Genomic DNA, 17,829 nt, shown 5'->3' with positions numbered 1-17,829 from the left:
TAATAGCTATAAAGGCTATGGTAGCAGGCCAGAGATTTATATTATACATGTGTTTCTGCACTTAAAGGAATTACATTTTCTCTGTGTTACCAGCATTACATACTATGTCATTAACAGTAACACCAAAAAACACCAAAAAATTAGTGTTTTAAAGGAATGACAATATACTGTAATGTTGCTCTGCCCTGGTAAACCAGGTGTGTTTACTTTAAAAACACAACTATAGTTTATATAAACAAGTTGCTCTGTAGCCATGGGGCAGCCATTCAAGTACAGGATACACAGTTGATAATAGATAAGTTCTGAAGAATCCCATTGTACTACTACAGAACTTATCTGTTATCTGCTGAGTACCCTGTGCCTTTTCTAGCTTTGAATGGCTGCCCCCATGGATACACAGCAGCTAAACTGTTGTAGAGTTTCTGATGCAAATACACCAGTTTTACCAGTGCAGGGTAACTGTCATTATTTTAAAACACTTTCAGTTTTTGGTGTTACTGTTCCTTTAAACATCTGCAAGGGATATTTACTTTCTTAAAGCTGGCCATAGATGCAAAAATTTGATTATATAAATCTCCATTTTGTACGATCTTCGGGCCGTGTGTGGAGTGTCCCAACATTTTACGTGCCATGGCGATCGGTCGTTCAGACAATCTGATGATATCAGTGGAAGACTGCCACCAGCTTTTGTCGGATATAACTTTCGCACGATTGCTAAGGGGCAGAACATCCTCTGATCTGTCCTTTTACTATTTTATTTAATCTGAATGGTTAGTGGTAGGTCGTTTGTCCGATATGAAGGTAAATCTGCACGTCTATAGTCTTTAGTTGTGATATCACTAATGTTATATTACAACTATTATACCTAACAGTTGTGACATCTGTCATGCATTCTAAGAATTAATTTAAAATGAATCCTTCAACTATCATATCATCCTGTTTGAGGACATCTAACTACCAACATCCTTCAACCATGAGGCCACCAACAAAAGACTCTTACCTGTACTAATATAGATTACAAGCCTTTGTAGAATGGGCATTGGGAGAATATCCAGAAAGCTGTGAAGCCTGCTGTTCCCAAATCTGGAAAAAATTGCTTCAAAGCTGGTATTCCTCTTTATATCTGACCTAGAACTGAAGAAAAGGAATCCCTGGAAAACACCTTATCTTGGTCCTGAGGATTCTAGAAAATTGGCATGTTGACTACATATAATTTAAACATCATCTTCCTTTGAGTAGATACAATGACGCTTTACTTGTCTAGAAGAAATGAACACAAAATACAACAGGATACGGTGAAGAATGGTTCTTCTTTATTTCTGTGAGAAAAAGAAAACGGCATACCTAGGTCATTTCCAAAACATGCTGATTAAAACCAAGACTGAGTATAACAAAGTACAACTGAACAGAAATGGCAGAAACAAACACACTGACATGACAGGCCTAGGAATGAAGACCATACTGTGACCTGGAAATCATGTTACACAGAAAAATAAGTGCAGGTTTCATATGTGTGAATGCATGTTGTGCATGTGTATACAGAATAGAAATATACACACAGATACACATGTTCATATACTCATAAACAAAGGCTACAACTCTATTTGTTACGGAAGTATAAGATGCAATGTGCAACATGCAGACTGGAACATACGTTTAAACTGAATCTTTGAGGGTCATAAACCAAACTAACCAGCAAAAAAAAAACAGAAAGAAAGGTTAACTCAAGCAGCATAAGCATGTATCGAGAACAATCAACAATAGTGCATCACTAGAATAAACCTCTGACCTCTTGCAGGCAGCTGGCTTTACACTTAGAAAAGAGGAAGATTTGTATGCACTATTAGTGGGGTGCAGTCATGTTCTGAATGCTGAATCATAATTAAAATAAGCTTTGCAATGAACGTTATCATAATTAAAAATCATTCTAGAAATACCCGTTAAGGGCAGAAGCAACCAATTGAAATCACAATACTTGTGATAGATATTTATATATTTCGTAATCAACTAGGCACTGCTGGTTGCAGTATGTGAATGGGTTACCTTAATAAATACAGAGTGCATGTCCATAGAAAAGAAGTCGTGCACACAAAGTAGGGAAGAGTATTAATGATACAAAAGAGCAGAAGACTTTAGAACCATAGCAACAACCTAATGGGTACCTGAGATGTGAAGAAAGCAGTCTAACATTGTTGGCTCTTTTAGTAGTTCACCTGGGAGTAAGTGAGAACAGTTACTGACTGGGAAACAGGAGATATAATTATCCAAGAGTTTCATGCTACCAGCAATGCCACCTACTTGTCTCCACCGCATTACCTGCTTTTTGGCTTTTGTGTTATATAAAAAATTGTTTATAGGAGGGGTTTCCAGTACGTTGGTATGTTTAGTCGTTAGTGACTCCATGTGATTATTTTTAAGGGAGAAAACATAACCTTTAACAGAAAACACATAAGCTTATATACTTTCATTTTACAGATCTATGCCTGCTTTATTGTTATGACTTTACAAAATGCCACCGTATGTAAAAGACAAGTTTAGTTTGAAGGCTTCCATAAACCACTGACATTTCCTCCATTTCACAACCAGGGCATCTATCAGGGTTGTAGTTTAACAACAGCTGGAGGCCACTAGGAAACATTCAAAATGTTTCCTGTATGTCGGGGCACTCCCATGCACACCCTGAAGGGATCCAGCATCTGACTGAGGGGGTCCGGACCCACCTGAGCCACCGCATCAGGGCCCCAGTATGCACCTCCATAGGCCCCTTCCCCTCTCCGCCACCTTCATGGGCCCCTGCAGCAGCCTTAATGCCCCCTCTGCTAGAACATACCTGCCAGCATGTACCAGAGCATTCCAGGGAGGTTAGGGAGCACAAAGGTTCAGGAGGCTGTGGGGAGCAGGTCGGGGTCAGAGGGGCCCATCTGTGTTTTTCCTGGTGTCCCACCAGCTCAGTCTGACCCTAAAGTTGAAGATCGGTTCCATTCTATAGAATTTTCACAGTTAAAACATTAGTCAACAGATTCAGGGGTCCATTTACTAAAGTGCGTTAAAAATATTCGCACAATTTATAGACAGAATTTTCGCCAAATATGTTATCGCCAGTTTACTAACCTGCGGTAAATATAAATTTGCGAATTTTCTTGCGCAAGAATAATTGTTCGCCAGTTATCGCATTCGCTGAAAATAACGCTACATACATATTAACGCTTGGTTTACTAAACAGCGAAATGTGCTATAGACAAAATTAACGCCAGAATATTCGCAAACTTTTACCGCCATCTATGTACTGGCGTAAAAGTATTTTTTTCGCCAGAAAATTCTCAAGGGGCAGGAAATATCCCATAATAATGTTTTTTTTTACCCATAATTCTTTGCTGACAGGAGACAGATCTGTAGCTATTGCTGACAGGATGTTTTGGCTTCTGCTTCTATCTGGTGCAACAGCAGCAGTTTCAGCTCAGACTCGTATTATTGGCAGCGGCATCACAGTCCAAGGATTCGTCAGCCTCTACGCTTTTTTGGTTTCATTGTGATTGGCTACATTAAACTGTGCATTTCTATGAAGCAAAGAGATTGACTGGTATGATTTCTTGTTCATATGATTCTATTGGCAGATGGTTTTATATGATGCAGACATGTTTGATTGGTGTTACTCTGGTAATGTTGTTGGATGGTATAATCATCAGTCAATAAAGTTTATAAGTTTTGAAGATGCGTTTCTGGCCATAAATGTCACAGTAAAAATTTGCCATAATAACCGCCATAAAACAAGACTATTTTATAGCATATATATTCGCAAAAACTTAATTTTTCGCCAGAAAATTCGCAACTCGCTAAAATTACCGCTAACGTAAGCTGGTTCCTTAACGTAGTTACCGCAAGTGATCGCAATGACTTCTGAGTGCATCGCTGTTTAGTAAACTTAGTCGCTGCGAATATTCTGGCGTAAAAATATTCTCAGCGATAACATGCGGAAACTTAAAGTCAGATTTACCGCACTTTAGTAAACGGACCCCTCAATATTTAACCCACAAAAAGAACCAATATACTCTAGGGCAGGGAAAATAGGTTGAAGCAATGACTATCACCACTTTGATTGATTCCTGACTTTATCACAACTCCAGTGCAAAATCAAAGTGCAATGCTATTACCAGTACGAGTGTTGCAACAGGCTACTGTGCAGTGAATCCAACGGAAAATGTATATACAGAGAAATCGTCTGTGCCTTGTACTAAAATGGGTTGAAGTGTCTGAGCAACAGCATAAGCCTCCTACCACATCTGATTATTTATCTTTTCAGCCGTGGTTTTTATCCTCAAATCTTCTAGAAAAACTGACAGACTGAAGAAGATGGTGTATTAACTGGGTTCATTATGGTCCTCTCCACCGACTACCCTCATGTTGGCACCATAACACCTTTTCAAATTGTCAATTTTTGTCTTGTTTACAAAGGCAACCCATATCTGCTGAGCAACCACAATACATGAAGATCATTTATTGTAAAAAATGCTAGATATCCATAAAATGTTGTGCAGGCTTATAATAATTGTGCTTTTAAATTTTTTTTTTACTTTTGATTGGAAGCCTCTGTTTTGCATACATGTTATAAATCATCAGGCTTAAGCAATTGCAGCCACCTTTGTAGGTAACCTTTAAAATAATCACAATCATGAAAAATGGCTATGGAGTCACCTGCTGTAGATCTGGATACACTTAACACTGTTGACCTGACACACACAAGGTTTAATAGCTATACATCAATGTGATGTTTGGCCTGTTTGTTAACATGGCTGTATTGGGTCTGAGAGAGCAAGTTTTACAATAAATAACCATTAGTAGGAAAAAAAGGAGGTAGTCAAAGTCTAGTCTGATGCTGCTCTGACCCTTCGGTATTTATCCCTTGCTGACATGTAACAGTCACATCCGCAGCCATTTCCATCTGGAAGCGATTTGGGAAAACACAAGATTAATACACCTATACAATGAATACCAAAGAACACAAGGGCTCAGATTGGTGCTATGGTGAGATTCTAATTTTGAAAGGAATGCCCCTTCACTCTCAACCCTCAAACCCCCTGAACCTGGAAGAAGCAAAAATGAAGATTGAAACAGCAATAGAAAAAAAAATATGCTTGTTATCGCATGTCGTAGAAATTTTCTGCATAGTTTGTATTTACTCTTTGGGCAAAGTGGTTATGTGCTGCCATTGCAGTATTTCACTGATATTATTTTTAGGTGGTGCCAAATGGAGCCAAACTGAATTCACTGGAAGCCTTTTAACATATAGCAAGCACTTACAGGAGAAAAAAAAATAACACCACATCAGGCAGGCAAACGTTTTGTACAATTAAATGGGAAAAAAAGCAAACACTAAATAAAAATATACATTATTCAGTCTGAGCAATTCTATTGGATGTAATGAATACATTGTGCATTGTAATAACTGTGCTGTATGAATTGGGCCGAGTCAGTAGTCCATCAACATCAGCTTCAAAACAGCATTTCATCGTTTGCCCAGCAACAAGTAGCACATGTTGCAAAGCATCAACAGGTGAAGTAGGTGCTCTTGGACACCAAGTCTACCTCACGACTCCTCTTAACAGCTTCATTGTTACCACAGTTCCATCTTCCTTTAGCTCTAGTTGACTGAATTTCCAGGCGAAAGCCAAACCATGACCAATGGAATTATTCTCCATCTATAAATGCATGGCTGCAGTAACTTAATTAAACAGCAAAGCTTATGACAGCCTTTGAGGGTAATTTCTTATACATGGCAGCAGCTGACTGGCAAGCTTAAGTCTTTAAGAGACACTCTGTAGCTGGCTGTGGGGAGGAAGCTGGAGTAGGGTAAGAGGTGGAGGAAGCGATTCCATGAGACTGTTTTTGGTGCAGTTCTTCCCACTTCCCTCTGTTTGTAGTCACAGAGTCCAACATAGGCTTAAGCTTTCCACTGATCTTGACTAGCGACTGCAAAACATACACAAAGCAACACATTACTATGTATTCCATTTATAAAAACACATTCCCTAGTTTGCACATATCATCGCTGAAACAATGAATTATGGCTTGAGCATAGGGTTGAAATAGCAATTAGAAGTCACACAGAGAAACCAAAAATGTATTTATTTTTTAGTCTGATCCAGTTAAAATGGAAGACAACAATGCATTATTTCTGGTTGTCAAAAGTCAAGAAAGTCAAGAAAAAGTGACAATCCTCACTTCATTATAATAATTAGTCATCAATTAGCAATTAGGGGTCTCTGGGGGTTTCACAATTTGTCAGGAAGCCATAGTGAAAAGGTAAAAAAAAAAGCTTTTTTGGAACTAATTCAGCAAACTTTTTTTTGGATATAAAGGGCTTTGTGTATAGAAAATATGCTGCTTATTATGTCTTTATGTGAATACAGTTAGGGGTTTTACCATAAAAAGTATGTTCATATTTAATTTTTTAATAGCTGATTTTCTTGTTTGAAAAGTTGGAGAGCCACTATTTCATGTTAAAGATGCAGAAATGAATACAACTTTTGTGTGACTGTGGCAACACCCTCCATTATGTAACTGTGCTGCTTAGATTTGCTTGCTATTTTTTATATGTGAAGGGAAATGTTTCTTTTATAGTGATGGGTGAATCTGCCCCTTTCCGATTCAACAAAAATTTTCGAAACAGTGAAAATTCGCCAAAATGCATTGAAGTCTAGGAGCGACGAATTTTTGACACACAATAGTTTTTTTCAACCATTAGAGTCTATGGGTGTCATTTTCATGGCAAAACTTGGAGAATAATTTCATTCATCACTAGTCCCTTATGCTCAGCACCAGACTTTAACTTAAGGAAACCTTTTTTGTAAGAAGCATCAGAATCTGATCATCACCCATTCTTGCTGTTTTGTTTTAAAAACCTGGGGACTTGGATGTGGGGTGGGTTTAGTGTTTGACCCACGCTTCCCTATACCCTGCTCCCAATACCCTACTGCTGGTGGGAGATCCCTATTTATGCCCTGCCAGAGGGTGACTAATATATACTACCATTATGCTTATGATTCTTTTGGTGCTTTGCTGTCCCAATTAGAGCAGACCACTGGTTTGAAGTAAGCTCCAGGGTTACCCTGCATCAATAGGTGCAGCAGCGCTTGATTCAGAACAGAAGGCAGGAAATGTGAACAGGAGGACGGGAAAATGTCTGCGCCCCCAAATGCAGTGTAGTGAGTGAATGATCCCTTATCACTATTCAAGAAGTTGTCCTAGCTCTCCTCTTTATCCTCTATTGCTAGACTTTATTAGGTTAATGTTATAGCTCAGAGGACTATATGTGTGTGTTCCCTTTAAACTGTATTTCTGTCTTTTCTTCGGTTCCATAAAACTGCCCACTGTTCATTGTGAAGATTTTTCAAAAGGATCCATTGAAAGTAAATGATGATTAAAAAAAGAAATCCATCAGCATATATATATATATATATATATATATAAGCAATCAAATTGCTTTTATTGCGTACATGACGTATATATGTTTTGACGCACATTTGGGACTTTTTCAAATGTGGACCAAAACGGCAGATATATGACATGTACGCATTGAAAGCAATTTGATTGATCACAGTGGAGTGCGAGTCTTTCAACATATTTGTATAAACCCTGCACCCAGATTCACCAAAAAAAGTCCTGATTGGAGTGCGGCTGCTTAGGATATATATATAGATATATATATCTATATATATGTGGGGTAGTCTGTAAAACTACAATAAAACCTCTAATTCACGATACCCGTGAGTGCTCCTAATTTTATATATATTTTATATATATTTTTATATATATCTCAGAAAATGTGAAAAAATTGGATAGAATTTTTCTCATCAAAACACATTTACATTTTTAATATAATAACTTAGATCTAAATTCTACAATTTTTGTTTCTGTTTTCTCTAAAATAGGGACTGGGGAATGTAATGTCCATTTGCTCCAGTTTGATTGCCTCCTCTTCTCGAACGTGTGCCATAACGTTATAAACTACAGCTGAATCCTGTCCCTTTATCTTCCCATATGGATTTTTTATAGTTCATTCACTAACACAACATTGCCTAATTAATTGTGAAGTAATGACTTGATAAATTGTCATTAGATACCAGCACACAGGAAAACTGATGGTAGCCAATCTAATTAAATCATTGCGGTGCTGGCTGATATCATACAGATGTGAGAGGCACTTCCCACAACATATGTCATTGCTAGTTTGCAAAGAAATAATTGTGACTTGTGGGATAAATAAGCCTTTGGAATTTCCTGAAGTACCTTACCCAGGTTAAAGAATCACAATCTCTCATCAGCTCTAGTGCAGCAGATCAACTGCAGAGAACTCACTTTCAAGCTCCATGACCTGTGTGAATAGACCCAGCCCACTGGGCCAATGGTCATGGAATTTCATGGTGATATAGATTTAAAAGACTTAAAAGTAGGGGTACATATACATCAGTGATGTCCAACTTCCGACCCCCCAGCCATGGCTGACTTGCAGCTCTCAGCAACCCAGTAACACCTTAAGACTTTGTATGAAGCCCTACATGTGGAACTTAGTCCACAGACTCCTCTACTTACCTTGCTGTGTAATCTGGAGCAGGACAACCTTACTGTATATTAATATCAGGGCACAAACTAATGATGTTGTTGTTTAATAAACTTAAATATCTAGATAATGTTAACTTTGCTCTTCCTTGAAAATCAGTCTCCATTGTGTTTTAGAGACGGACCATTAAATAAATGACCCAAACAATCCAAAAGATTCAATGTTATCCGGACCAGAAATGTCATTTTCTTAATTAGAATGTAAAGTTTACAGATTATTAAGAACCTTTCACTCGGTGTCGGACTGTGATGCCAGGGGCCCTACAGAGGCCCACTTTCCAAACGATTATTCCTCCTTTCCTCACATCTTTATCCTCCTAGTCTTTTATATCTACTAACTATATTCATCAATTATAATGGATTTTTTTCCTATAAAGAAATAAGGAATGATCATGAAATGGTAGGAAGCACCTGGGCCCACCCGGAGTTTTCCTAGTACACCGGTTGGCCAGCCCGACTGTATATCGCTGTATATTTGCATTTATACTTATACAGGGGAAATGCCATATTGCTTGTCTATGTTAAGGGAATTGTTCTTATAAAACAATGCTAACAATGCTAATGATATAGGGGCATATTTATTATGCTGTGTAAAAAAACAGCAGTATAGTACACCACACATGAGCCAGGCTTCGTTGTGTAAAAAACGGCATACAAATCGACGTAAAATCTTTACATGTTTTTTCTTAGGGGCATATTTATTATGCTGTGTAAAACTAAATTCGATGAAAAAAAATGGTGTAAAATACCACATGATGGTATCTACACCATACAAACACCAGATTTGCCGCCGTTATTTTACATTGCTTCCAGCGAAAGGCTCTCTATGAAATGAAATGCCGTATTTTACACTGTTTTTTACATGGCAAAGCCGGGCGATGTGTGGTGTGTTATCCTGCCATTTTTAACACAGCATAATAAATATGCCCTTAAGCAGGCCCTGATTTGTGGCAAAGCACGGGCCTAGGGCAGCGGCGAAAGTTTAGGGGAGGCATGGCGCCCAGCCGCATTAGGAAGGCATAGTTCCCCAGCGTAATATCGCATGCATGTATGCACGCTTGTGGAAGGGGGGGGGTGAGGACCGAGGATAATAGCTGAAATAATACTGTTCCTTATGCATTATTTATTTCAGTTACATTTTATACATAAGTTTGCAGTTATCCGATATATATATATAAATATTTATATACAGCCGCACTCTGATCCGGATTTTATATGTCGTTGTGGGTGCTGGGTCAAATCTCTACATAAATCTTCACATAGACTCACACTCCATATGAAGATTTAAATATATATATATATATACTTTACACTGCAAAATCAATGTTCAAATTCACTTTTATTTGCCACCATGTGTGGGTAATGTAACTGACACCGCAGCCCCAGTGGCCCACCCCATCCCGGTGCCAGCGTGCTGTAAATTCTCACAAAAATGAGATTAAAAAATGCTAATATACCAAAATCACATCTGATATCAGCTCCACAAATTAGAATGACCCCTTTTTTACCTGATATCTAATTAAAAACTCATTTGATTACTACATTTCTGACTCGGCTGCACTTATTAAATTTCTGTAATCAATTTTCTTTTATGAAGCTTCTGGGAAATTATCTCAAAAGCAACACATTTTTCTCTTCCTTGCCAGGTTCTTGAACATTTACTGAATTACGTCTCTAGCACCTGCCTGGGATATCAATTAGGAGTTTACTTCTCAAGCCATTTAAGTTTATTTGGGCACCATCCAATCAGATTTATGCAGTGCCTGCACTTGAAGAACTTTGTTTTATTATGTATTATTCCTGTGTGTTGATAGGCAAAGGGCATTTATCTTTTTAACACTGTACCTTCTGTCGTTAATCGTCTCATTCCAGGGTACAATAAGTCAAAGAATCAGGACTTTGCTTACCAATAAATGAGAAGATATGTATTGCATGCTCTGCATTTGGTTGAGGGCAGAATAAAGCATATGTGGTAATTTGCTCCTTATACATTAGTAAAATCTAATCTAAAAGTGATGGAAAATAAGTAACTAACAGACCAGTACTCCTTTTTATCTTTGAGTTTATCTAACATAAATCTGAATATTATAATAATATTTAATAATTAGAATAGAATAAAATAGAGTAAAATTGTTTACCAATCGGCACTGCAACAGCTCTGAAGCAGAAGTGCATAGATAATAGATTTCAATCAAGTTATTAATTCAAGAGAATTCGATTTTAAAGTAATCTGTTCTTTTATTAGCAAGAGGTGCCTGGTACATATAATTTTACAGTGTGTATGGCCTTTACTTCAAAAGATCTACTATGGCAATTAAAAATGATATTGTCTGTCAAGGGTTCACATATATTTTGTTAGCTACACTAACTGCTACAACTGTTAAATATTGAGATTTGTTTTTTTCACAGTATCTTGGTAAGGGCAGTAACATAGGAGGAGATTAGTTTCTTCCAACGTGGGCGATTAATCTGCAAATTTGTTCCCACCAGTGATAATGTGAAGCAATGCAACTTTGAGAGACTTTGGGAAAACTAGGCAACTCATATGTTTTCCCAAAGGTGATTTACATTATTGCCTGTGGGAGACCATTTGCAGGAGATTAGTTGCCCACGGTTGAAAAGATTTATTGCAGCTAGTCTCCTCGTGTATCACTGCCCTAATACTGTAGGTGCGACAATAATAACCTAATCTACCAGTGCTGGGCCAAAGTATTTTGGCAGCCTAGGCAAGGGCCCCCCCACACCCGGCCCAACATTATCATTTCCCACCTTACGATTCATGTTGCCCCATGTACCTGTTCCAGCACCTATCATATTGCCCCCACTTGTACCTGTGTCAGCATAAGCCAAAACAATCATCATATTGTTACCCCCCAATCTGTACCTATGCCAGCAGCAGCCAAAAAATCCATCATATTGGCCCTAATTTGTAAACATGCCAGCAGGAGATAAAAATCCTTCATATTGCCCCAAACATCTGTGTACTTGTGCCAGCAGCCACCATATTGCCCCATGTACCTGAGCCAGCAGTAGCCAATCCCTTATATTAACCCCAATCTGTACCTGTGCCTGCAGCAGCCAAAAAATCCACAATATTGCTCCCACATACTGTATGTATCTGTGAAAGCAGCAGCCAAAAATTCATCACATTTCCCCTAACCATCTGTTTACCTGTGCTAGCAGGGAGGTGGGGAGTGCAAAAGGGGGCAAAAGGAGTTTGAAACAATTATTTTATAAAATTGAAAACTATTAAAGGCCAAGCAAACCAGGGTTTAAAAAAAAAAGAAAAAAAATCCCCTTAAAAGTACTCCCACCCCATGATTGCCCCCTAGACAGGCGCCTACTCTGCCTACCACTAGTGCCGACCCTGTAATCTACTTTGACTTTGCATTTAATACAGTACAACACAGAAAGATTAACAAGGAGTGGTGGTAAAGGGAACATTTTCTAACTGGACCACATTGGAGTACCACAGGGCTCTGTACTTGGCCCTTTATAACTACAGTGAAATCTCAATTTTACATCCCCTGATTTAAAGTATCCCCTCTTTTTTGTGGTCCCATCTATAAATTATGCATGATGAATTTCCCTGATTTAAATTTTTCTACATTTTACACCATTTTTTTCTAGTTCCCTGAAAACATAAAATGGGGCTTTAGTGTAAATTACTTACAGAGCAATTAATGATGTTTGTCATTAGTGATGGGCAAATTTCGATTCGATTTGGTGAAAAATTTGCGAATTTTGCATGAAATTCACGAAACGGGCGTCTGAATAGTGCTGATGTGCAGTGATTTTGACGCAAATGACTTTTCGGACACACGTCGAAATTTTTTTAACACCAGTGAATTTTCGTTGGAGTTTTGCGAATTTATTTGACGGCGGTTAATAATCACCACGAATTCGCACCAGGCGAATTTATTCGCCCATCACTACTTGTCACTGATTCTGAACTTCATTGCTTGGTTAGCTTACAGGGGGGTGCCAAAAAGTTACCACTGCAGCCCAGCACAAATGTGATACTGATGCATTAACTTATAGCACAAAATATTAACTAGAGAGTCTTTCAAATCACATGTACAAGCATTTTATTCAGGGATGAATTACACTCTGGCTCTGCTGGGAATCAAGCCAGGAACCTCATGGTTGCTCACTCTTTAACCACTGGACCAGTAGTGAAGCCAGCAAGTTTTTGTCTCTCATCCTCATGTTTTCACCTTGCTTTCTCGACAGCCTTATTGGTCAGCCAGGTAGAGTGTTTTTTTTTTCACAGTCTCTTGGACCGCGGGCATATGCGTTCCCACAAGCAATAATGTTATCATGTTTTCATACCTGTGATTTACATTATTGCCGGTAGGAACATATTTGCTGGAGATTAGTTGCCCATGGATGAGGAGATCATTATCACAGGCAACTAATTTCCTTATGTTTGACTGCCCTAATAGGTGCAAAACTAATAATGTGATCTACTAAAGCATATGATACAGTACCACACAGAAGGTAATGATTAAATGAAGGAACATATATGTAAGAACTGGCTGAAACACTACTATAGTTCATATATACAAGCTGCTGTGTAGCAATGACAACACTTGAAAAAAGGCTATATGAATAGTGGCTAACAGATAACACCATTGTGTTCTACAGAGCTTATCTTCCATCTGCTGTGTAACTTGAGCCTTTTCTTCTTTGAATGGCTGCCCCCAATGCTACACAGCAGCTTATTTAATAAACAATAGTAGTGTTTCTGGAGCAAACACAGTAGTTTTACCAGTGCAGGGCAACACTGCATCAGGGCCGGAACTAGGGGTAGGCAGAAGAGGCACCTGCCAAAGCGCAACGAAAGGGGGGCCCTGGGCAGGTACCGTCTTCTGCAGAGCCGATTCTTATGAGGAAGCCGCCTGAGGCGGCTCCTCAAATGCCGCCCCCCTCGCTGGCAGGAACACTAGTGCGAAGAACGCAATTGCGCTCTCTCGCTCTAGTAAAGCCGAATTTACGCTTTCAAAACCGGAAATTCGGCTCTTAAAGGTACCAGTAGAGGCTATTTGCTCTCACTCTCCCCTCCTGCTCTTTCCCCTCCCTCTACCCTCCCCTCCGACGATCTCCCCTCCGGTGCTCTCCACTCTGACGCTTTCCCCTGCCCTCTCCTCTGGCACTCTGTGCATGTGTGCGCACACTGAGTGCGATGGTCAGCCAGATCGTCTACGGCGCCCAGTCGCCTTGGCCCAGCACTGCACTGCATTATATTTTCATTACTTTAAAACATTTTAGTTTTTTGATATTACTGACCTGGAGGTGGGCATTGTAAGTACTGTCTCTATTTTGCTAATGATACTAAATTGTGCAATTGTGCACAGGTGCAGTAGCTGTGCCCTATATAAATACATCTCTGCATCACTTCCTTGCCTGAGCATTGGCTTCCGGTAGCTTGAGCACAGTGACTATTCACACCACTTTTGCCTTATTCCTGTTCCTGCTCCTGTCATGTTCCTGCTTCAGTTTTGCCTGGTCCTGTCCCTGTGCTGAGTTTGTCCTACATCTGTTCCGTCTCTACACCAGCTCCATCCAGCTCCTGCTTTGTCTTGTTTCTCCTGTTGTGTGCTGTTTTTACGGCCACTCTGTCTCTCTGTCACTCTTGCCCTGTCTCTACAAGGCCATCCTGCTCCTGCCCTGTTTCTATGACCTCTCCATTCCACTCCTGCCTTGTTCTGTCCATGCTCCATACTGCTCTTGCTTTCTCTCTTAATTGGTTACAATAACTGTTCTTTGCCTTAAAGTAGAACAAAAGTTAAAATCACAGGTTGGTGCAAAATGTTTTTCAGAAGTACCCCGGGATGGTGCAGTGGCCTGGGGCATCAGGTATGCAATTATGATAACTGGGGCGTGCCTAACATTTGGCACCCCCATTGATTTTAATTCTAGTTGTCAATTAAGGATTCGCCATCCATAAATGGGAATATTCTCTGAATCCCTTACCCCTACATGTTTAGAACCAAAACATGTAGTTCAATGCATCTGTGAAGAAACCTCTTGTACACTTGATCTACAACAACTTGAATTTATCAGATTATCAAATAAAAACTAGAGCAGATCATGATGTCATGAAACATCTTCAGGGACATAAGCCATTGACTCCTACATGTCCTGACAGGTTTTAGCTGGAGCATTTTCAAATTCAGATTTTTGGGGTATAAATCTCTAAACATTGAAGGGTTTTTTTCCCTCTAAAAATTTAAGTTTTCCCCTTTAAAAACTCAATGATAAAAAAATTGAGGCTTAATAAATAAAATGTTGCTTTAAATATAGGATAATGTTCCTGTAAAATTATGTAGGCTTTAGCTTTATATTCTTACACCAGGTACTTTTGTTATAAAACATTGCAGGGTATAACCCACATATATCTTCAGATACAGTATTTGTATGCATCTGTCATATTGTTGAAAAGGCACTCAATGAATCACAATATCTGCCCTAGGAAACATATTTATATATCAAGAGTTGGGCCATATTCCAATATCTGCAGCACTGGCCGGGTTTCAACAAATCTTTCCTAATAAATTAGTTTGCATCACACTCAAGGGGCTAACGGACTCCATCCATATATTATGAAAAAGATTAAGCTCCTACAGTGCATGTCCCAGGAATGGATCTTCAGTGTTTTAATTCACAGACCTGCTGTTCTAACAAGTCTTGCCCAGAAATCTATTGGCCTCCTCCTGAACTTTATTCCACAATAAAAGTCGTGTGATTTAAACAGTCGGGCAATGCGCTTTGCATACAAAACGGGAGGCGCTATAACTTTTACCATGAAATGAAGGAGATGAAGAGAAGAATTGCAACCTATCAATTAATTATTGGCTGGACATCCAGATAACAATTTAAATAAAAGGTAGTTTTGATATTAACCCTATGGTGGTTTGTGTTTTAAACATTGAATGAGCTTTCTTTTATATTAATCATTCCTGAAGTTCTTTGTTGGTCTTTGCAGTACTGTAGAAAGAATAGGCACTATTCTAACCCAAGGAGCTGACTATCTGCACCTTGACTGTCTAAGTGGATTCTAAACATATGTTTATTAAACAAAATATTCCTAATAATTGGAAACATATATGAGACCACCTAAACAGTTATATCAGTTATACAGTTATATAGCAGAGAAGTACAATGGGAGACTTTTACAGAACATCCCCTCTAAAATGGGTTTATGAACAGTGTCTGGACCACTGGGATACCAGGAAAACTCCCGGTGGGCCAAGGTGTCAGTGGGCCTTTTGCTTCTAAACATTTGGCCTATTTCATGGTCATTGCCTATGAGAATAAAGAGGCTAAATAGATGGAATAATAGGTTATAGTATCTAAAGAAAAGAAAATAGGAGAATAGAGGTTGAGTGAGGAGAGGAAACTGTTCCTATTTGCAATACTGTGAGTAATAGTATTCTCATTCTCATCACAGAAGGTTTTAGGTTCAAACATTACCTTTCTTAATATTATATCTCTACATCTGAGCTAACAAACCCTATTCTTTTCAACATTTATACTAAAAAGAAATGTCCTTTTCTTCTGTTAGCAAACCTCTTAAGAAAAGTCTTCCATTGGTATTAATCTCATATCCAATGCTACGTTTCCCTCTGATTTACCTGCTTGTAGCTATGAAGGCTAGAAGGATTCAGATATGTTTAAGTCTCCTTTGAAGCTGAAGTGCTTAATCCATCATAGTTTTTAGACCCCTTCTGATGCAGTACATTTGGCTATTTGTCTTTCCTGAAAATAGAATGGTGATATAGTCATCCATTCATCATCTTTTAGATGTGTCTTACAGTCTCCCAGTCTGTTTTCTAAGCTGTCTTTTCAATCTCAACTTGTCTACTTTATTTTTCATTTTCTTTGCATCTTGCGTGCATTGCAGCTTTTTCACTCATGAAAAAACCTTTGCATTTTGCATAATACCTCCCAGTGTTAATACTATGGACTCAGTTACACAGTTTATGACAGAAATAAATCAAATCTGAACAAATAATATCTTTGTTGTATTAGCAGCACTTGGTGAGATCTGCCATCATTGTGTTATTTGCACTTATTTTAATAGATTTATGTTTGCTCACCTGTATTTAACCAAATGTAAAATGGGCAAGGTTAGAAGGTTTACAACTCAGTGGTGACCTCCAACTAATATATTTAGATGCAAATAGAATAGAAGCCTGAAACAAAGGTCTTAAGGTGGCCATAGACGCAAAGATCCGCTCGTTTGGCGACATTGCCAAACAAGCAGATCTTTGTCCGATATGCCATTAATGAGCATAGCTATATCAGGGGGGGGGTAATCTGAATGTTCAGCAGTATGGCCGAACAATCCGATTACGATGCGCAATGGGCTCCGGCGGGATTGATCGGGTCAAAATCAAACCTGTCTGATCGACCAAATGACCAATCTTCACCGGACGAAAAATGTCGGCACACTCCACACACGATCCGAAAATCGTACGAATCCTCGATTCGTATGATAGAATCTTTGTGTCTATGGCCACCTTTAGTAAGGAAGAAGGGAGAACACTGAAGTAAGATATATATATATATATATATATATATATATATATATATATATATATATATATATATATATATATATATATATAGGCATGTTGATGTGGTCCTTAATTAGTCTGTAGGCCCCTCTCTATGATACAATTGTTGACCCTGGGACCAATTATTGGATCAGACTAATTTGGCCCAGAATGTGGGTGGCCAAAACAGGTCAAGATCCACCCATGTGGCAACCTCAATAAACAAGCGTATCTTTAGTGCGTATAAGCATGTCAAGCGCAGCGTATGGCCAGCTTTAGGTTGAGGGTAATAGAGCAAGTAGAGCAATCAGATATTACACCAACTACAGCAAAAGTATGAACAAACATAAGAGAAATCAGTAGGTATCAGTTGGTTGAAACCCATTGTGTTTATTAGTCATAATTGTGACAATGCCTACAATGTGAGCAGAGCATTTCTGTTGCTTCTTGCACCAAACCCCTTCCTGGTCTAAATAAGATCGCCTAAGCTCTTAAAGATCAAGACAATATGCTATACCACTTTTGATCACTAGAAATGTAAAAAGTAAAGACCCTAACTGAAACTAATGGCAGCTTTGCATCATTATATATATATATATCTATATAGGTACTTGGTTAATGTTCTATCATTAATCTGCAGCATTGTTCCAGT

At 38.7% G+C, this 17,829-nt stretch overlaps 1 protein-coding gene across 1 annotated transcript in view; it reads right to left on the bottom strand.

Annotated features, from left to right (window-relative positions):
- Positions 1-5,115: 5,115 nt before the first annotated feature.
- Positions 5,116-17,829, bottom strand: part of pde11a.L (phosphodiesterase 11A L homeolog) — a 217,881-nt gene continuing 205,167 nt past the window's right edge. Inside the window, exon 20 of the mRNA XM_041576061.1 lies at positions 5,116-5,967. Within this exon, the coding sequence (XP_041431995.1) occupies positions 5,794-5,967 (174 nt within the window). The 3' untranslated portion in view covers positions 5,116-5,793. The remainder of the gene's footprint in view (positions 5,968-17,829) is intronic.

This window comes from Xenopus laevis, chromosome 9_10L (genome assembly GCF_017654675.1).
Source record: "Xenopus laevis strain J_2021 chromosome 9_10L, Xenopus_laevis_v10.1, whole genome shotgun sequence".
In the NCBI taxonomy this organism is placed as follows: domain Eukaryota; kingdom Metazoa; phylum Chordata; class Amphibia; order Anura; family Pipidae; genus Xenopus; species Xenopus laevis.
Note: the sequence above shows the minus strand (reverse complement) of the source record. Positions and strands in the feature narration are given on the sequence as shown.